General features: G+C 29.5%; 1 protein-coding gene across 14 annotated transcripts in view; it reads left to right on the top strand.

The window, feature by feature from the left end:
- GluClalpha (glycine receptor alpha 1) overlaps positions 1 to 24,141 on the top strand; it is a 95,896-nt gene that overhangs the window by 31,927 nt on the left and 39,828 nt on the right. For 13 of the 14 annotated variants that reach the window (XM_085956583.1, XM_085956574.1, XM_085956577.1 and 10 more), the window contains exons 2-3: positions 13,700 to 13,800; positions 23,249 to 23,361. In XM_085956583.1, the coding sequence (XP_085812709.1) occupies positions 13,709 to 13,800; positions 23,249 to 23,361 (205 nt within the window). In that variant the 5' untranslated portion in view covers positions 13,700 to 13,708. Of the gene's footprint in view, positions 1 to 683; positions 804 to 13,699; positions 13,801 to 23,248; positions 23,362 to 24,141 lie in introns of those variants that run through there. The other variant, XM_085956572.1, reaches the window with a different exon arrangement.

Consider the following 24,141-nt stretch of genomic DNA (forward strand, 5'->3'; position numbering starts at 1 on the left):
GAACAGTACCAAATTTTTGTATGCAAAAGAACAAAACGTCATGCATATAATACGTGTTTAGTGCTATCATTACTAATATTTTGGTTTGCATCCGTGTTAATTAAAATAAATAATTATTTTTTGCGGTACACAATTACGCCGGTGGTCTATAGGTAGAGCACGCTTTAGAATCCAGCGACCACACAAGAATAAATAGTTGCTAGTAGATATCGACAAAAAATGTGACACTTTCATGTGACACTTCCACGTTACGATTTTTCGGGATAGGCTCTGGCAATAAATTTTATTGTAGGTATTCTACGTATTTTAACAGTAAATCCATCAGTAAATTGTTAAAACATTCATATAGTTAGTTGGGTAAAGTGTTGAGTTAGAGAGTAGAAAATAATGTCTCGAGATTTCGTTCGTTGCACCGCGTATTGGCCGGCCGCCACAATTTGATGTGGTATTTGAAAAAGTGGACCCATTAAATTGTAATCCCCGACAAAAGTTTACTACTCAGTCATACGTAGAGGCCAGTCTGTACGCAAGCTTTGAGTGTGGCTTACTTATTCACTCACACGCGGCGCGTAGTTCTAAAATCTAAAAGCTCGATTGAAGTCTATGACATTACTAGCTAGTTTGACTTAAAACATTGTGATAACATTCAGTTTGCTTTAAGTTTAGTGAGCTAAAATTTAAGTGATAATTTATATATTTCATGATTAAAGTGGTATTGTAAGTTTTGTGGAGAGTGTATTGTTATAAACAACTATTATATACATTTTAAAAATAAAATATTGACTAAGTAACGAGTGTTTTAAGTAAGTATACATTCCAAATATCTTTATAATAAAAAACAATAAAATAATAACATATTTTTTTTTTAATATTATCAATTATTTTTCTAATTATGTATTATTTGTTGGTGGAAACATAATATGGTAGTTAAAGATATACCAAAACGTCTATTACACTTATTCTACCCAAGGTTTCCATATTTCGTTAATGGTTTCCATTTATTATCATTATCATCAATCCTGTATCAATCTATTGCTTTATGAAGGCATGTCCAAGCTGATTCTATTTCTCTCAATTAAAAGCGTTACGTTACCACTTAACTTTCACATAACTATTTCGTATATCTTTAAGACGTTTTCTACCTCTTGTGTACTACTGGATAACTATATATTTCCAACAATTATCTCTTCCACGAACAATGTACCCTGGTAATTTCAATTTAAATTTGCTATAAATTTAAAAAAATATTATGTATTAATTTAAAATATAAGTAAAAAATCTTTAACTAATATTTGTAATTTTCGCAGAAGCTCGATTCTTGACAAAATTTAATTTAACCATATAAAAATTATATTGTATAAAATTTTAAGTGTTTCTTAATCTTTTTACATCTGCGGACCACTGAAAATAGGAAAAATGTTTTGCGGACCGCTAACACAAAAAAAAATATTTATAATATATTATAATTTGAATTTTCCGGAGATGCTCGGGCGGATAAAGCGGTAATAACTGTAAAAGATATTTTCAAATTAAAAAAAAATGTAATTTTGTTAATTTATTTATTTTTTTAATATAAAACAATAATAAAACGAGACGAATCACTGCATTCAAATCCTTTCGGTATCTCTGCTCGGTTTTTATGACTGACATGTACGAAAAAGTCTTAGTCTTGTAGACGAAATGGGAACACTACTTTTATGGCTTTGTATCTAAGAGATGGGTATTCTTCCTCCAGTGACATCCAAAACTGAGCCAGAGTTTTTATTTTATGTCTGGACACCAGAGTTGCATCAAAAGACAAATCGATTAGGTTTTTTCTTTTGAGTCTTAAGTGCAAACGAATGTATGTCTTCCATGAAGGGATTATATTATATCCATAGATTACCTATACGAGGATCATCATTATAGGGATACTCAAATTGTGATTAAACCTTTGAATTATAGTCCTTAAATGTTACACAATTATGTTTAAAATGAGGTATTGCAAAACAATAAGTTCAAGTGAAACGTTTGATCGCAGTTAATTTCGTCACGTAGAACCATTAATCTATGTTAATAATAAAAAAAAAACAATGTAAAAACACTTGCAGATGCATGGGTTTTGAAGATTTTATTAGAATTTTTAGCATAGGCATTTGAACGCTAAAAATTTGCGAACCACCAGTTGAGAAATACTAGTTAATATCACTTATACAATTTATTCACAATTACGCCGTATATGTATTGTATGTGCCTATAGAAAATTAATAAGTCTTCCTGTTGTGTAAAATTTCCCAATGAAATTTCGAGCTAATCGTTTGGAAAAATTCAAAGGCTCTCACGTAAACGATTTTTGAAATCTTCAAAAATCAATAAATAACAATTTTAAACTGAAAACCGGTTCATTTCTCAACCCCCGATTTCAATTTTCAATATTTCCATTGTACATATAATAATAAAGGTGAGGTTCCTTTAATATGGAATCCCATACCGTTCTTTGTTTCATATAGGTATGCAATTTCCTTAGTCAATTTATTCTCGTATTATGTATATCCGGTCCAGATAACCCCAGTTTATTACCTGTAATATTCAGAATTATAATAGAATATCCAAGCGCTATAATTTATCACGCCAGAGATATTTAAGTAAGTACAATAATTTTGTGTACAGTCACGGTCATCAGTAATAGCCAACACGGTTTTTTATATGGACGACAATACATTGTGTAAAGATAATGGTTTTTGAGTAAATATTATAATGTGTCAAGGTATCATAGTACAAGATACGTACAGATATTTACGTAGACAAAAAATAATAAAACTAATTTCTATAATTTATAAATCTATATATCAATAATGCCGAGGTATAGAGTTTATTTCATTGTAATAAATCTATAATAAGGGAGGCATGGTGCTTTTAAATATAATGAAAAATAATGCATTATACCCCGTTTACGTGTGTATGGATTTACTGTTGATAGTAAGTATTATCACGGCCATAACAAGAAAATTTATGGGTAAACATTATTATCGCGCAGTTTCAAGCTTTCATCCATGATTCAAAAAAGTTTGGAAGCTTCCAAATTTTCATGCGACAGTAGGGTTTTTTCGAGTTGCGCCTGCTCAGTAGAATGATAGTGGCGAACAAAATAAACTATGCTTATTTTGAGGTTAACCGATTTAAACAACCTGTCAAATAGTACCATAAAATGATAACATCACGTCTTGCTTACTTTTGAAGAATGAGATTGGAGAGGCAGTCAGCACTTTTACGTGTTAACAGTTATTGTCACGATAATTTAAAATACACACTATTGCTGCCAGTCAATTTATGCGCGTATACATGCGCTATTAGTGCTCGGCCGTAGTCATTTGGCGGGCGCGGCGCGGCGGCGTCTTGCGAAACTCAAACGTATAACCGTGTGTATTATGCCTCAAAAAATACACTGTCTACGCACATTTTACACACGGTTATAAGTTTGAGTTTCGCAAGACGCCGCCGCGCCGTCCCCGCGCGACCACTACGTTCTTGCACTTAGAGCCAGATAAAAACCTTGACTATTTCGTCCAAATAAGTGTCTGCATTCGTAAAATCGTTTTGATTTGACGAGTAAATTTGAAATAACTGTCAAATAAAGTCCTCGATATTAATATCTATATTATTTATTATCAAAAATATGTATTCTAAGTATATTATAGATAATGAGGCATAATATTCATTTTGAAATAATACTGCTATGTTTAATCATTAAATAAGGATTACGTACTATGTCATTATAGTAATGCAAAATAAACAGTAAATATTAAGTCACTCAATGATATTAATTTATTGATTTTTGAAAAACAAAATAGTCTCTTCAATATAAATGCATCGTACTTTAGATAGCTTGAGAAAATTATCTAGATTCAAAATTAAAGGTATATATTTACGTTACTTACGTAAGTGTTTTTAGATATCAAATAATACATATTATGTAGGTATATAAATACTGACATATTCATATTCATTTTCCATTTCCATTTTTAAAATTGAAATTATTGAAGCAAATAGAGCGTCATTTTTCTGATCTTTAATAATTTTTATAAACACTTTACTTCTGTTTTTTATTTTTTAATTTAAGAATTGTTGTATCTGTCAGTCAATCAACAAGCGTCCTTATATTATAAAATCAATATTTAAAAAAAAAAACTATCTGTTCTTTGTATCGGTTTTTTTTCATTCAAAATTCTGTATATTAAAATTAAATTGATTATTTTAAAAAAGATGTGTCTTCTTAAATCTTAGGATATACTTAATAATAAGTAGCGAACTTAAACAATTTCAGAAAATCGTTAATTCTCAGTTCAAAATGAATCATTCATCTTTGTGGATTATTATAATTAAAATCTTAATATATTTATGAATATATTGTCGATCACAATGTCATGTTTATCATGTATGGAAAACACTTTGTTATGACATGTATTTGAAATTGAAATAGATCCTGTAACATGTTTGCAAAATGGCAGACGCTGAATGTAATTACAGTTTGACGGAAGTTGTCGAATCACTTGTCTGACTTTCAATTTAGTAAACGTCGATTCATATTTCCTGTCTTTTATGTTTGCCATCAGGGATGAAATTTCTGTTAAAGAGCGTATCGTATATTCAACTATTATTTCAGCGTCGTTTTATTAAATCTTAAATTTTAAATATTGGCAACACTGATCATACAAAGTATTCAAATTAGCTTATTTGTAATAGTGTGTAATGTTAAAAAAATAACGTATAATATTTTATAAATAAAAGACAATCAGAAGAATTTTCTTTTTTCAAATATTCATGCTCCAACCAGCATGCTTTCTTTTTATGTTCAGAGAAGAATGACAAAGCTTTTTCTAGATTATTAAAATTTTGTATACAAAGCGTACACCGTTAAAATAGTGATTTACTAATTTAATTACAATGTTACACCGTCGTAATATAATTTAATTATTATATACGGTTATTGTTAATTAAATCATTATCTTAGTTTACATAACGTTAGTTCTGATCCTAATAATATAATTATTATGTATTAGCAATCAACTGTATTGTGTAAGTGAAGGGTAATCATAAAATATACTATTATATTTTTTCTTCAATTATTTACATGATTTTGGATTTGTGCCACTATTGCTTCTCGATCACGATGTATGACTTTAATGTGCGTTTTTCAACATTCATTATTTGAATAGTATTAATAAGCTAGGCTTAACAATTCATTTCTCTGATGGGTTCTACTATTTTTTCCTGTATTTTTTCTTTAGAAAATAGTTATATTGCAAATAAAAAAAATAATGAAAAATTCACGCCACCTTGTCATAAAAAGTCAGATTGAATAATAAATGTGACTTTGAACTTTTTATAATACCAAACATTTTTATTTAAATTCCCAACCGCGTTTATTTCATTTTTAGTTCCATTGCGGTGATGAAAAACATCTTTGATGTAGATTATTTCTTAAGATATGAGTTATTATGTGGTTTTTCTTGCTGTTATTTTTTTATAAAAAAACGTTTGTTGTATCAAAAGAAATTTTCTGTCAAATTTAATACCTAATCACTTCATTAGTATGAGTGAATTAAAATACATATTTAACTAAATCTCTACAACAACATTGTGTTGCTTTAAAACTATAGAATAAAAAAAAGAGATTTAAAGACAAAACGCAAAGCAAGTATTGGTACGACTGACAACTGATAACCTGTGTCAATTTTTTACAGAATTAATTATAATTTCAATTTATATTGGTTATTATTAATTTAATTGGCGTTAACATGATAAAGCTACATTAGTGTTATATAACTATAGTAAATTGAATTATACTTATGTGACCAGGGTCATAGCACAGTGGCTTAAAATCACAAATGATGGTTAGATAGATACTATATATATTATCTTGCGAAAATATCTAGATATTATGCTAAATATTGTAATATGTACATTGTATGGTAGAGCCAACTGAAAAATATTCTAATATGTTATTCGTACTTACAGCTACTAGGGACGTTAAACAAGTATCGATAATTTCTTTCGATATGACGTCCCTATTTGTTTCGTATTATTTAGAAGTGATTAAAATGTAGAATGAATAGAACGATAATTATTATTAGTACAAATTATAATAATTGAGTTTTGAACAATTTTATTATTAAGAAAACTCGAATATGTAATTGATATAAGGCGGTGAAGAAGAAAAAATACTAACAAGCAATAAAATATAAGCAAATATATGAAAACATTGATAAAAAAAGTTTTTTGAATTTCGAATGAAGCTTTCAACTCACGGTCAAGGCACACTTCCGGTAAATTATAATAATCTAACAACATGTGCTTTTATTTTTCCGATTTACATCAAATAAAGAATAAAATTTACTGTATCATTAACCCGCCATTACGGAGCAGGCAAAAACACGCTTTGGTATCGGTACCCTTACTACGTGCCACATTAAATAGCAATTACTGACAAATGTTTTAACTAAAAGCGAAATGACTATTTTAGAATTAAATTGGCTGTAATTTTACTACGCGATTCGTAATCACGAAAAAGTTTTTCATTACATTTTAATGCTTTCCAGCTATATTTGCATATTATAAACTAATTGCTTCCCTACATTACGATGTTTAACACAGTGAACTTTATTTGGGTTTGTATAACAGTTATATAAATATATCGAAAACAGATCGTTCGACCACTATTATTAGGAGACATAAAGAATGAAGAAACTAATATCAGTTTCCTCAAGAAAATTAATTTAATACATTTCACTATAGAGTTGCAATTATGTATGTATCAGCATTGAGAAATACATATATTTAATAAGTTCCAAATTCCAGTTACTCTCAATTAATCTACAATGATTGGCCCATAATATCGAGTCATTATTATAGTTAGAATCTTCAATCGCCTGCCATAGACGAGTGGCAAAATAAACGATTCATAATAAGCCGTAGTTGCAGATTAGATTTCACTCTGTAATGCAGTATTTTTCAACATGTATGCTGCGAGTATTCACATGTCCTAATGTTATTAAATAACTATAAAGAGCATAATAATATAATATCATAAAACCATCTTGTAATATTTAGCGACAGATGAAATTTAATGATTATGTACATTTTTAAATATTTTTATTAATTAATACGTATCTAAAAACATTAAAAAGAAAAATAAATAATTTTAAAATTTAAAGATAAATTTCTGTTGAGAAAAAAAATAAATGTGCGTTCGTTTAAAGGCTTTCATTATATTATTACATTTTTATCATTAAAATATATTTTAATTAATAAATTTCATCGAATGTGTTACAAAGATAGTCACAGTTTTTATGTAGGATTTTTTTTAAATTAAAAAACAATACATTTCGTACATATCAAATATAGCATCGGCATGATCACAAGTTATCGACAACATATTCCTTTTTGTGTACAAAATTTATTGCACCAACAACTTGCATTCACAACTCTTTCGTTAAACACCTCCACCATACATGATAGTGCTTATTTGTATTCAATTTACTTAACATTACTTAATTCTAACGTAAACATGCTCTGAGAAATGTTTGTAACAGTTTACATTAGATATAATATTTAAATAAAATTAAATGCGTAAAAAATACTAAACACGTCATAACATACGTCATGTTAAAATATTTTGAATTCAGTACCTATTACTATCTAATTTTGAATTAAGAACAATAAATTTGATTTATATTTTGTTTTATGTTTATAGTAAGCTCTATCTTACGAGCTTTTCACAGACCGAATTATTATGTTTTCTTCCTAACAAATTCATCGTTTTGGAAGGGCGGACGTGCTCAGCGTGGGTCAAAATGGAGCTTTTTTTCTATATTCAAAGCATGATTCTGGACATACCTTAAACGTTGTAGATAATCTATTTATATAATTTTGAAGCCTTGTTATCGGTTATATTTATTTTAAACATTTTATGACTGCATAAAGTATTTTTATTACATAACATAGTATTCGTTTAAACCTCTCGCTCTAATGTTTTAGAATATAGTCATATTTCATAGACGATTTCATGACGATAGAATAAATTTTATAATTATTACCATTATTATTTCCGACTGTTCTTCAATGAAGCCTATTTCATTGATTTATGTCGCTCAGCATCGCTCTAACTACGTCATATATTTCGTCATAACTATCGAATGTGGTATGTTTATAGGTAGTAAGTAGTTAAAAGTTTTATCAACTTAGCTGTAGTGTCAAAGAACGGAGCCATTATTTTTACAGTCATGTTAGAAAATCGATTATTACTTCTAACACAACGAACTTAACATCTATAACACAAGCAAATATAAAATTCATCAAATCGTTACCTTACTGAAGAACTAGTCCAAATGAAATTTAAACCAAACATGTATTTTATAATATCAGGAAACCTCCAACGCGCTGCTTAATTTTTAAAAACTAAAATGAACCATTACTTAAAATCGTTTTTGTACAGATAACAATAGATTAAATTTACTATGTACCTATTCGAAATGGATGTTTGTCAATTAGATTTCATTTTCATAATAATTAATAATATTTCAGCGTGCAGTCTATTAATTATTGTAATAAAGAGACGATTCGAATTATTATTATTGACATGATTATGACATTTAATTAATGTGTAAAAAAATCGTTGATATCAGATACCAAATTATTCTATAAAAGGGAATAAAACGCTGTCTGAACTTTGATAGTTAGCGTAGTTTTGCATTAAGGCAGCAAAATTTTCACTAAGTTTAATACGGTTACGTTCATTCAAGCATTCATTTACAAATCGTTGAACTTTTGAATATTCTTTAAGTAAACATATTCAGCAATTTCGTTGTAAGTATGAAACATATTATCGCGTGTATTTGAGTGGTTAGGTGTTGATACAATCAAATGAGATTTTTACTTTGACCAAAAGCGATTTATTAGCTGGTAAGAAAGGTTAAATTTATTTCATAGATTAGGTACGGCTAATATAAGTTTTAAATGATTAACTTAACAAAAAATAAACTAAGCTGACGTTGTTATTTAAATGCTAATGGTAAGAGTGTTTTGACCTGAGAAGTAAAGAAATTAACTTATTTTAAATGTATAAAATAAAGCATTTTCTAAAACATTTAAAACGCTACATGTTGCTGTTGAAAAAAACTATTATTTGCTAAATACTTATTATCTCCATAAATATTTTACTAGATATGTAAAGATAATAATATGTTACAGCTTCTAGGGTTTCGTAACTAATTGAATCTTGCCGGATAGTCGATCAAGTGATATGGTGTGTAGAATTCCAGATTATTAGTTTTGCGATATTCTCAAAATATATTATAAATATTTTGTTAGAATAGTTAGGTAAAAAATAGAAGATAGTTAGGTAAAATTTATCATTCATTTGTAAATAGACACATAATATTATTACATAGTATTTTATCGATTAGTCATGGGGATGCTCCTCATTTACATCATATATTATGGAATGTACATAATTGTTTTTAATATATAACCGATTTCCCCCAATGAATAGATATTAATTTTAACAATGCTCATTTTTTAACTTTATATACACATATATATTAATAGTAAAAACTTATTCCTTAAAACTTTCTATTAGAATTAGTTTTCAAATATGCCGTATTTTTTTTTGGTATTTATATTTGCCAAGACATACATATTTAATGATGATTTAATATATTATATTTCGCGGGGTTAATTATTTCCCATTAGAAATCTAAAAAAAATCATTTTAGTCCCTTTTTAGTACCTATATTGAAATGCGAGTATAAATTTTCGTTCTAGTTACGCGTTTGTAATCCAAAGCACTCGTATGTAATTTTTTTATCGCACGCACTGCCACAGCCTTAACAATAATTTTCTACAACAATTTGCTCGTATTGCAAGACTTCGCTCGTTTATCAAGTTAAAATTTATTAACAAATTTTTGCTCATCTTACAAAACACTCCCAGACCAAGTCACCAATATATATATAGGTCTGTTATATATGCAAGTTACTCGCAATCCTATGTTTTAATGTATACTTTTGTTTAAGATGCGCTATAAAAAATATGGAAATGCGTTTTTTAAATGACTATTTACCAACATTCATCACCGAATAATTAACAGAATTTAGGTTACCTCAGCAATTAGATCAGGAAATTTTAATAGTATAATGTTTGTATTATAAAATCAGTTTCATGTTAAATGTATTCGGTAAAACATTGCTTCATATTAAAACTGCAAGCATACGTTGGTTTACCTCAGACAACATAAACGTTATAGAGCCAACAAAAACAGTTCAAAATAAACATTGAGGTAAATTATGTGAGAAATAAATACTGTGAATCCATCTATTCATCATTTAGGTTTGTAGATGTGCATTTTATATTTAGAAAATATTTTTTAAAAAATGCGTTCGAAAACGTTGGTATTTGTGGTATGTAGTAGTTTTTGCTGCCAAATATCTTGTCTATGCTACAAACATTAAGTTTAACACTGCAATGTTGTACAGCCTGAAAATTACAACAATTGACAGCAGCGCCAAACTGTTGTTCGTGTTTGGAATTTACCAGCACATTAAATTTAAATATCTCTGAATACCTACCTAATTACTATTTTAAAAGTATATCTACATCACAAAGATTTCAAATTAAGAATATCTGACACAAAAAACAAATGACAACTGTTTTATTTATTTTTAACGACATTAGGACATGTAAAAAAATAATTAGGTCTATTTTAAAATAGTAGCATATTAAAATACAAGACAAGAATTTTCGGCTTATCGTAAGATCTTGTTTTATAGTGTGTGTAGTGAATTAATATATTTAATATAAAATGTGCCAGATTTTTTTAATTTGAAGCAAATGGGATGTCACCTATTTTATATTAAAAAAGTGAGTAAGAATTCCCTGCTATGAAAATATTTAATATTATAACCTAATCATTATTGTCTTCAAATGAATATACTTATATTTAAAGCTAGTTTTTGTTGTTTCATGATCAAATTCCAGCATTTCGATGGACGTCTATATTATTTGAAACGTTACTTACTTCATTCCAAACATATGGCAAGCACAAGGTAGCGCCGTTTCCCTGGACTCAACTCTTTTTTTTGTACGTCTTTCCATGAAAAGCCTATAGCACGTATGTATATCATTATTTCTGTAACATTTTTGCAGGGTGACGGCTGTGAATTCTAAGCTAATGAATTCCATAGTATTGAAACAAGATGGTAACCAAAAGAGCCTCAACAAATAAATATCGAATTAGAGAGTATTAAAGATTTATTCAATTCTTGTTCTTAAACCATCTTCTATCTAATCTAATGACCATCATCAGTATTATCTTTATTTTATTGATAGTAATACCTAGAACAGTTCAACGGAGCTGTAATCATAATAATCAGAGAAAATTCCATGTCTTTTTCTGTCATGTACACCGTTGATATTTACTTTGGGGACGTTAACATTGTTCACCCTGTCAGTACAAGGGATTTTGAGTATTTGTTTATATAACAATATTTTAAAGGCCTCAACATACCGTGATACTTCTTAGTTAAGTGTGAGTATATACCTTCATGTCATAGAGAATGCATCTGTGAGTGAAAGGAAAAATGCGATACATCTAAAATCACTACATTTCAGGAGAGCCAAATGAAGATTGATTTTTGTATTACGTTGTATTTATAGGACCTCCTATATTTTTCTGGGTAAATGTGCCGCAGATGCCGTCATAAGATTTTATAACAATTTCTTTTTAGACCAAACCAAACCAAACCAAACCTAACCTAACCTAACCTACCCCAACCTAATATTACCTAATTTAACCTTAGTTCGTGATAATGATGCATCAAAATGTATGAAAATTTCAAATTTTAAATTAACAATTATTGGATCGAAAAGCCTATGCGCCGACAGAAAAAGGTATTTATTATAATTGACTACATGGAATACACTGTTATCGTAAAAAAATAACTATAAAAGCTCATGACGACATCTGCGGCACAATTACCTTTTTCTGTGGCATTTAGTAATTCATATACGTCGATTCTACTCATTTTTTTCTCATTCTCAAGTTTTAAGAATAATTGTCGCTATTTCATTTCGCACACATATATTGTTATACCAATTATGTTATTTTGCAAAGAAGGTATCTGATTTTGAGAAATGCATTAATAATTACTTGAACCACGTCTTTTTTTTTTAGACAAAAGACGTAGAATAAAAATAATGGTACAGCAAAAAAAAAACTATATAATATGATGATTCATTTCTACGTGTTTAATGTGATGATAATCGATTTTCTGCCAAATTTATTATATTTGTTTATATTACGGTATAGAGGTAGACACAAAAATGATTTATAGAAATAATTAGGTACTACAAAACATAAAATAATACTTATGTTATATATACTGCTACAGTAAATAATTATCTTCTGGATAAGGTGGTATTTTTTTGTTCAAATGATGGCTTTTGTACTAATATAATTAACATTCAGCCATACTACGTTTTCAATGAAAAAATATTGCAAAGAGATAATAATTTTCATCTTATTGACAACAACAAGATCGATAAAAGCTACGTCAATAATAATCAATCAACTCTCTTCGCCTGTCAAAGCATGAAAAAAATACTCAGCATCTCGACATTAGTACCTAATTGATAATATACAATTGTTATTCTCGATTACGAATTCAGTCAGTATAATAATACAAAATCTATTTCTTACTTCTATTTGTTTGGAAATTGAATATTCATCCTTCATATAATCTATTATGTATCATCATATTGCCATTTTACATGTCAATGTATTGATTATTGTTCATTAAATTTGCAATACCGTGAATAAAAAATGTACATACATTGCAGATTATAGATTTTCTTTGGATTCACGAAAAGAAAAAATACATTTGTCTCGATTCATCTTCCTGTAACGCAACGTATAACACACACTCTCTTTATCGCTACACATCCGTGTCCGGAAATTTATACATATGCAGTTCGCCGTATCATACGTAGAAATATATGGTCGTATTTTAAAAACCATCTAACCGCTTTGGGTCGTAAAGGTACTGATATAAAATTTATGTCTAAATAGAACACGGTTCTTGTCGGTTTACAGGAAGCCAGCGGCAATTTTTTTTTTGAAAGTAACCGATATACTGGATTATTTATTAGGTTAGGTTAGGTTTTCATTCTTGAATTAATGAATTTTGCCAAAATCGGCTATGAAAATTGAATTAATATTCATATTGAATCTAATAAAATTGGAGATAGTATTGGATTTCCGATAGGAAGCTCACGGCGAACTGTGCCACGGTGAAATTTTTTACGTACAACTTACATGTAACCCTCTACACCAGAGCAGTCGCATTGTACTGTATACCTAATGATGGCATAATCGGGACCGCGTGGTAACTCTCTCATGCGACTTTGATTCTGGACGAAACTTATGTAAAATACCGGTATATTTAGCTTTATCGAAATAAATACCTACCAATATATATTGGAATTCAAACCCACGCATTCTTTAATTATAAATATTGTTACCCTATATTGCTTTTCTTAAGAAATTATTGTTAGCTAATTAGTTACAAAGGTAACACTGTCACCAGGTAATTTTATCTTACTATGTAATTTTTTGATGTTATGTAATAAATTTTAGTAATAATGTGTTTGTAATTTTAATTTTCAGAGGAGTGAGATGGCGGCGAGGGGCTTGGAGATGATTCTCCAATGCACGTCGCCGCTCTTCATTTCCATTCTCCTGCTCTTAGCCTCATTACAACTCTCACAGTAAGTAAACATTTCATGTATTTATATTATATCGTCACCTTACTATTAAAACCTCGTAAGTCGTAATAAAACAATACTTTAAACATCTCTCTAATCGATGTATATGCTAAAACTGGTTGTGAAATACGAGGTTTTATTTCCATGTTTGAAACCACGAGACTTACGAGTTCTTAAAATTTGTCGATAAATGGACATTATACTAGTCTAGAGAACCGAGGTTTTGATATGATTTAAAATGTTTTTTTGTTTAAATTTTGTCGAACAAGCTTCATTTCTCCATAATATCGGACTTACGAGGTCTTAATAGTAAGGTGACGATATTCATTATTAGATAAAAGGAAACGATGGTCGCTTGGCTTAAACCTCAGCTTATAACGTCATGGTCCATTCCCAGGTTCGAATCCTGGGTCTGGCAATTAAACATATTGTTCCACAATTCGTGTATGATTCAGAGTATGGACCTAATAGGTTGAGCAAGTGGTTAACATCTATTTCTCGTAAAAACAAAAATCTATTAATATAAAACCTCTACTCTGTGGAGGCCCATATTATGATCTTATTAGAATCGTACGAAAAAGATGGTAAAAATACAGGTGAATACTATTCAAGTACGTACCTACCTGAAATAGCCAAAGTGTCTGTAAGAGGTGGTATATATATCTTTGGAATTATATTTATTGAAACTATTGTTGAATAGATTTACATTTATTTTGAATTTTACTACTCTTTCAGTTTTTGAGTTTATTGGTTAATTTTTTTCATTTTTACAAACTTTTTTTCCGTGTTGTCATCATCACTGTTGAGGGTTGCGATATCCACTTACCGATACATCTCTGGTACGTTTGACGATAGATGTTAACGTTGTCCTTAAACTTTTACAATGACTTCCAGCCTCAGCATATTATTGGCATTCTTAAGGACAAAATGGTTAACAAAAACGATCATTTAATTTACCCATACGTCGAGAGCCTATCCTGAATAACAAAATCTTTGAAAATAGAAGCGTTTGTGCGCTTTGTCATCCACAGAATTAGAAAAGTATATTTCTCTCGAGCACCACCCCTCAAAAGCGTCCAGCCATTTAGTATATTTTGCCTTCAGTATCCGTGACTTTAAAACGTAAAGGTATGCAGTAAATTAGGAATCTTAGACTACTATGTATATAGTATTCGTATAGTGATTTCTAGTCAAGACTTGGCATCTTTGGCATTTTGTCATCCTTATTTGGCTAGCGAATTCAGGTTCACAACTCCCATATCATGGATTATTTACAGACTTAGCAGCCGGTGCCAGGCTGCTAATACTGGAAACCTGTTCGATATATCTATGCAATTAAAAATAACATCCTTTATAAGCTGCACTACCAATTACGTGTTGCACCGTTTATTAATGTTAACTGTGACGAACTCAGATTGAACCCGAAAATACTATTTAAAATATTGTATATTTAACCTTGTCGTTACTTTAAACTATGTAGATTGTAGAATTAACTGCTTGAGGTTTGATGAATTATTGTCAATGTCACAGATTTTGTCAAATATACATATTTATATATCACTTTTTATGTTGTATTATATAATATTAAAATAAATAGAACGGATATAGAATAATTAATATACTTAGGTACGTTAAAATAGGGCGAATAACCCGCCATGCATATCTGCGCACTGTCTAAATGAAATATGCGAAAAGCCTAGACTGGGTATGAAGTGAAACAAAGTAAAACAAATTCATTCGTTAATTATTATAACTTTTAAAGTCTATTGTCCTGTAACAGATCATTTATATACGCTCTAGTGTAAAGTCTAATATTGGAGCTGATAGCATATTAATTGAACCCAGTCTCACAATGCTTCCTGTCAGCATATATAGTGTCAGCAATTTCACTAGCGCTGACACTGAATTATATATTGTAAATATATGTAATATTTACAGAGCTGAGAGTGACAAAAGTATCTAGTATCTGAACTATTTATTTTAAAATGATATTCTGCCTAAAATCAGGACATTATTTTATACCTTTTGGGTCCACCAAACAATAAGGACAATAGATAAACTACTAAAGAAATGAAATTGACATGGTGTATCTGTGAAGTAGGTACAACATTATTTATCCCACACACAAAAAACCTTATCGCGTGTTTCAGACCAAAGTTTAGACGCCAGAGCATGAATAATTTATCTACCAATCCGACTAAATGCCTAGATGCTTATTGATTTTATGCACTCTTGTTTAATTTAGATTATACAAATTGAGCTTAATAGGAAAAGTGTATTTAAAAAATGTACCTTAATCATTGATCGGTGATGTTAACTGAACAATTGTACGAAAAATATTTATTGTAATGTATGTCATTTTAGTTGCTTATAACTACATTTTTCAATTTCGTTTTTTCAGATAATAATACCAAGTGATTCTAAATGCATCAATATATTAAAGAAATAGTTGGATATCAAAAATCACTTTTAAGTATGTAAAAACCATTTCCAAAAATCACTCTTCGGTAAATTATATTCTGGACCTAAGGTCTTTCTTACCAACAGGAATCTGGATTTTTCTGTGTCATAGCAAATTTTACATCTTAAAATCCAAAATGAGATGCATAATAATATTTATAAGTACTTTTAAAAATCAAATCGACAAAATCACTATTTATTATTATTTTGCGAATACGAAAAATAGTGCTCTAGTGCTTTTTTGGGATTTATTCTTTTTTTTTTTTTGGAAAATGTGAGTTATAACTCTAAGCGGCTTATTTATCCTACATATAAAGTATAAATATTATATAAAGAAGTGAATGTAAATAATTACATAATTATGCCTCTCTTTCTTAATAAATTCTGGCGGTCTTTATAAAAAAATAGTTATTTATATTGATTGACAGCTGTGTGATAACTTTTTACTGATCTGATGATTGTCATAGCTCAAAACGGCTGTCAATACAAATATCTCAAGTATTGTAGAATAAAAAAAAATCATTATAATGAAGTTTATCATGTAAACGCCAATTCAATTGATAAAATATTTTTCTTTATTACTGAGAATGGCGATCACTTTAAATAATAGACTTTGTCAACAATCTCCTTCCATATTGAGTAATCCTGCTTAATTCAGTCGTTTTTTTTTAATGAAAATTGCTCCATTTGGAAATAACCACGCCCTCGCAACATCCTTCCTCAGATACCGCAAATGATCTCAATTCTCTCTAAACTGCTCAGATGTCTACAAGCAATGGTCTATGAGAGACAAGTGCTGAGAGATATAATACGTTCTCTGATGCCAAACTCATCAAATATAAATGAGTACATTTTCATCCATGAAATATGAAGCATCCTCCACCAACACCGAACGTATCGATTCTCTTTTTATTATCGGGGGGCGGGGGGTATCAATTGGATGCTGAGATTGCCCCGATGTTAATACCATCTTATATAGAAGGTTGCGTTGGTGTGTAATGCGTGATATGGTATATTCGGGATACAGTAAAGTTGAATAATACACGGTGTTGGTATTTTTTGGTTTTGTATTGTTGATAAGTTTGGATACACACGGCAATATACAGGACTGTCACATTCTATATTGATATGTTTCTATATTGATATGTTTACATAGCAATTTTGAATTTGATTTTAAGTTAAACGTTATGCGGAGTTGCGCGCATAATTTGACTATACTGTTGAAGGGCCGAAATGCAATTGATTTATTGCATGTCATTTCCTGTTCGTATTTGTCTATGCTATATAAATGAGCATATACAATAAGGCGTTAGTTGTAGGGTTTAGTAAACTTCTACAATATTGAATTTTCTGGGAGCCTACGTTTCAACATGTACATATAAGAAAATTGTTAATTTCCATACGGGCTGTAATGGTTTATGGTTTTTCTGGACATCATAATTATTATCCTAATTTACATACAATGATTAAAATACACGGCATATATTTTTTAACTACTAGTAAACTCTTAAATCTACAAGCATTGTAATACGAAATTGAAAATTTTACGGACTGGAACGCTCAATAATTTTATGAAAATATCAACATATTTTTCTATTTTTATGTATGTCTTTATAAATATATATATATTAGAGTGATAATCTCGGAGATTTTGTGGACTGGAGCTGTGCTCCATTACGTGTCCGGTCCAATTCGAGCCCTGGTGTCGTAGTTTGTGTAACTCTAAAAGTTTCTATTTTAAGGGTCTACAATTGTAAATGATGTAAATAAACTCAAGGGTAATTGGTATTCTAAAATAAAAGCATTATAATGTGATAGATTGTCTAGATAAAAACGTCAGGCAGTGGGATAATGATATCTAGTAATGTTTTAAAATTTCAAATCTTAATGTTATTTTTCGATATTTTTATGACTTAAATATGTTTATTTAAAAACAGACAGGTCGTTAAGAAAAAACATAACACGCATTGTTGAGTCCGAGTGACGGATTGCCGAATATCATTTCATGAATTTTCACGTAGTTTAAAATCATTTTCCGAGCTATCTATACGCATGAATAATATATCAAAAATAATTGGAAGGATTCATTACAAAACCTTTCAGCACCACATTTAACTTTTTCATCGGTACTTCTACAAAAAATGACCTTGGGTGCCAGTTGTTTAATACTAAATAAGAATATCACCAAACGTTGATTAATTCTAATAGTCATGATACCCCCCGGCTAGATCATCCACATAAAAAAATAACTGAGATTAACAATATATAAACAATATTTTGGTAAGTAATAAAAAGGAAATTAGTAGTAATTTGTTATTACTACTAAGTTCTAGTAATTTATTACTAACGCGAGTACATAAGTACATGCAAAGATTTTTTTTTTCTCGGTTCATTTTAATATTTTTTGCAGAAAAAATATTTTGGGTCCATTAGATTTATAATTTTACGGAATTGAAGCTGTATGCAAATGTTTGGGTTCACGTTCCGTCATGAAAGAATGTCGCGGAGCGCCGTTCCGCGCGCTTTCTTCCCACACGCCACTGGGCGCCACACAGTAGCGTAGTAGATTTATAATAATACTATAATATATTCAACAATTTAAAAAATATACAGTTTAAATCAAAACTATTAAGTATGTAGGAAAAAAAATATACGGCTGTACATAACACTCATGGTGTAGCTGTAGACGCTATCATTAGGGCCGGATATATGAATCCTCTCCTACACCATACACGAATTATCAAAAATTAATTATGTTTAAGCGCAGACCACTGAGAAAGAATTTCGGTTCAATATAGAATCCTAAGGTTTATAAAGACCCAAAGACTCGTCGAAACGCCAAACGTCAACAGAGTCGGGAGAATAACGATGCTATATAATTTTGTTTTTTCAGTATATATATTATTAACTATAGGATGTATTTATATATTAGAATAATTTTATTCCTTCTGTGGTCTATGATAGGCAAAAAGTTAGACACCTATGCTACCTCAACCATGTATTAAGAATTATTATCATAACTATCAAACCTAAGCCATTAGCCTTTTTTTATTCATTCTGTGTAATATAAATACCATAGAGGTATTAAATAAAATAAATACATATAAATGCAAACTATATGCCATACTATATATATATATATACTAAACTATATGCTATATGCAAACTAGATACTCATTTATAAGTCTGATATTTGTATTTATAACAATGTATACTTTACAATTATTTTTATGAATAGTTTAATGTTGTAAAAAATATATATATTATTATTATCTCAAAACGGCACGCCCTTGGATGGAAATACAAAGACAGGTCCAGTCATTAACTATTATTTCATTGATACTTCACTATTTAAAATTATTGAACAACATAACATATTTGAGAAGATGCCAATTTTTCTTTGACCGTATTTAAACTATTGGATATTACACCCTGCCAGTCGATAAATTCAAATGTAAATGATTTGCTTAACCATTTATAAAAATAAAATTACAGATGTCACATGTATCTGCTAAGTAGCAATTATCTAGTCACGTCTCATTATTTCAGAGAAACAAATTTTCATTTAGGCACCTGATTAATATAGTTGGCATACTGTCCAGATAAAACTCAGTTTTAATAACACGTTGACAGCTTCTATCATATTTTCTCGTATATTAAAATGAATTAGGTACCTATACAAACAAATGTAGACATAATCATTTGTATTTAATAATCATATTATGTTGCTGTCATTCAATAACAAAGTTTTCTGGTAAAAATTCTCAATCGATAATGAATATTATAGTATGTACGTTGAACCTACGGATAATGTTTAAAGTAGTGATTCTCACATAGTTACTAGATAAATTCAAAATTTATTAACACTGGCACCATGAATAAAGAAATATTCCCATATACGACGATGGCATATTTATCATTGTTTTGTCACGATGTATGAACATTAACGATACAATATGATTTATTCAATAATACTACATAGGTAATAAATATTTTTTCGTAACATTATACACATATATAATATGCAAGTCAGTCCATGACAGGCCTCGGCACTGTCAACAACAAAGTCACAAGTTGTCCTGCGTTTCAACAAAAACGTTCATGAATTAACATAATATGTATATAATCAACCCAAATGAACTGATCTAGAAGAAAAAATGATGAATGGGAATTATTGAGCTCGTAAACACCGCATTTTAGGACACTGATGCAGTGCCTTAAATCTTATGTATTATAATAACATATTTCAGTGTTTCATTAATAAAGCGAGCCTAACGTATAACTACGTTTGTCAATGAGGGTGGTTATATTCGAAATTGTTGAATGGAACGATGTTTTTTTATTTGTTTTGTTTATTGAATAAATACAATGAAAACTTCCGGGTTTGTTGAGATCTCAGTTAGTTCTGTAGTTCAGATCGTGTTTATTGAGGCATATTTTCTGCCACCAGTTTCACCAACATTGAGGGTCCGAACGAAAAAAACCTGATATTTACCGTCATGAGACTTTTTATCTATACAATACGTACTATGGTTTTTAGTTCTAATGTGGAAAAATTTTGACACCATTACAGAGCGGTTAGCGACATATCTTACCGAATACGTTAAAATTGTTATTAAATAGTTTTATTTTCCATGAGATAATATTTATAATCTCTGGTTTGATAAATGTTTCGTAAATTATCTAAATCTCTTTTGTGAACCTGTAGGTATGTAGTTATTTTATTGTATGTGTTACTAATCTTTTATCTTGGTATGTCTGGCATACTGTCAACGGAGAATAATATATCTAGAAATTTGTTACTTTCCACTTGTAAAATAGTTACTCCTAACCCATTTCTACGGTATGCGTGGATCTAAATAAAAAAATGAATCTCTTTGAAATGATATTAATTTACGATCTGGAAAAGAAATGTATAATACGAGATTAATTATTTTTGTGTGTATAAATTCAAGTACTCTATTCAGTGTGCCGATAAATAAACTCAATATAACATATTTCACCTAAACATTGAATAACTATCACGTTCAAATTATAAGTACAAATTTAACACCTGCAAATATTATTATTTGATTTGGAAAACAAGAACATAAAAATCATTGATTGTGTATGAATGTTGCATAAGGTTACGGTAGAGTACAACACCTTATTTCTAATATAATTATCCTTAAATCTCTTGAATAACACACTAATTTACCGATAATCTAATCAGTTGATATCACATTACCGCACTGTTAGCATCTGTCAAACTATTACGAAAGTATCGTTTATTTTATTTCACGACCTGATTAAAATATACGATTCCTCCGATTTTTCAAATTTAGAATATGCATTTGAACGTTTATATCTGATACGTATTCTCCCTGTCCCTCTTTATCTTACACGTTTTTATATGCGTTCTCTCGTGCGTTACAGATAATACATGACAAATATAATAATATTATATTTGTCATGGATTATCTGTAACGCACGAGAGAACGCATATAAAAACGAGTAAGATAAAGAGGGATATAACTAAAAAAAATAATAATCAATTCACGAGTTTCATCGTTATTACAATCATCGTTATTGCAAATTCATCGTTATTACATATTATCATGTGTGTATATATTATTTATAGAAAAAATACACCCTTTAATTTATTACTATTTAAAAACAGTGCAATTAAATTAATATAGATTATTATCAGCTGCATGGACGTATGTTAGGTTCAAGTATTAGGTATTAGTGAGTCTTCGTATTAAGATGTTCTTTGGTTAAATGTCATCAAAGTACCAAGCGAACCAAACATCAGATGGTGTATAAATAAATAACTATTTCCGTTTGCTTAAATATGTCATCTAAAATCGAGTGGTCGACAGCGTACATACATATTATGTTTGTCAAAATAATATCATATCAATTTACCAGTGAAAGTATATTATTTATTTTTACTTCCAATAGTAGTAGGTATGTGTTTGAATAATCTGATCAAATCCATACACATGGGAGCTAAATATTATTTTTGAATTATATATAATATCGTCGGTGTTTTCTAAAAAGGGCGAATCAACCATTTTGGTGAAATCGAGTTTTTAATGAAAATACAATATGTACCCTACTAGCTTTGTTGTGTAAAAACGGCGAATTTTTATCTCTACAGGAAAGTACTTAAAAACGATAATCGATTAAAATTAAATTAATTAAAATTACGAAATAAAAAGCAAATGTGACATATTAGGCCATTTAAAATATTATATAATAATACCTATTATAATGACAGTATTCTTTCTAAGCTTTATTATAAGCTTGTTAGATATTTATAATCATCTACAGGTAAAAAACAAATAAATGTCAAAAGTTAAAAACCCTCCTCCTGTAAAGTAGCATTTTGGTTGATTCGCCCTTTTTACAAAACACCGACGATATGTAGTATATTATTTATAACATTCAAAGTTTAAAAACGTAAATTACAATAATTGGTTGTTCGCTATTCGCATGTCAATTTGACGAGGAATTTGAACTCGCGACTCTATGCTCCGCGATGGGTCGACCCTTTACGTCGGTAATATTACAACCAGCCAGGTACATGGCCAACAGCAAAACTGTACTCTAGTATCAAGGTATCTCTATCCTGAGTTCACTCGCTCTCTAGCCACACTCAGTCTTTCTGCATCCATCTCTTGACGTTGTTCGCAACGATTTGGCGGTTATAAACTGATTTAAATTTATTTTTAGATCTTTCAAAAAAATATGTTCATTCATTCGTGATTTTAATTTTGGGAAAAAAGAATCTCAAGTATAAAAGTCATTGATGTTTTATGATTTAATCTGTAACTAGTAGAGACTTTTTTCAAGGATAAATTGAATCAAATAATATTACAATATTTATCTATCTAGGATGATGTAAAGTGTGAAGAGATAATAAAATATTATTGTACTACATAATTGTATTTAATATTTTTCATTAATAAAATAACAATTAATCTGAAATATATTTCTTTTATTTCAGCTGTAACAATGCCAAAATCAATTTCCGAGAAAAGGAAAAACAGGTTCTCGATCAAATCCTGGGCCCGGGAAGATATGACGCCAGGATTCGACCATCAGGGATCAACGGCACCGGTAGGTAGTTCTCTTTATCGTAGATCATAACTAATTCTAAGTTATAAAAATATTCAATAATTATTATATTATTTCTACAGCAAAGGATGGATTCAAAGCCCTTCTAGTATACGACTGACTTTTGGTAGGTTACGATGACTGATATTGGATGGAATTGAGTAGCATGCATTCAAACCACTCTCCGCAAATGACAGACAAATGAATCGGTTTAGGTGCATATTATTATTATTCCAACATACAAAAGTGTCGATCTCTGTCGTCTATCAAATGTCGGTCATGTGCCGAGGGTAATGTCCTACTAAGGAAATACGATTACCTACCTAATATTATATGAAAGGTATTATGTAGACATCACTTTAACTGGATTTTGGCTTTACTAATTGGTACATCTAACAAGGGATACTTATGGAAATTTATAGTTATTTACCATTGTACAATAATTGTATCACTAGGATCATGGTTTAAATTTGGCATTCCAGAGAAATATAGTGTGCGAGTGATCGGAAAATGGTAGAATGAAGATATTTTATTACACAACAACGTATTTTATGAATGTACGTCTCTTTCTTCCAAGTTCATTGTTATACTTACTATCTATCTGCGATGGTCAATCAAACTTCAATTGATTTAAAAAAAAATCAACGTTCGGATTTTAAGAAATAAATATTTAAACATGTCTGCCATTCTGTGCCCAATGAAAAGAAACAACTGTCTTAGGATGCTATAAATATGAATATTTACTAATAAACTATTATGTAGGTATATTTTAGCTAGTTATAA

The sequence above is a fragment of the Rhyacophila brunnea genome, unplaced genomic scaffold, assembly GCF_057557595.1.
Source record: "Rhyacophila brunnea isolate RB1 unplaced genomic scaffold, BYU_Rbru_1.0 scaffold_6, whole genome shotgun sequence".
Classification (NCBI taxonomy): domain Eukaryota; kingdom Metazoa; phylum Arthropoda; class Insecta; order Trichoptera; family Rhyacophilidae; genus Rhyacophila; species Rhyacophila brunnea.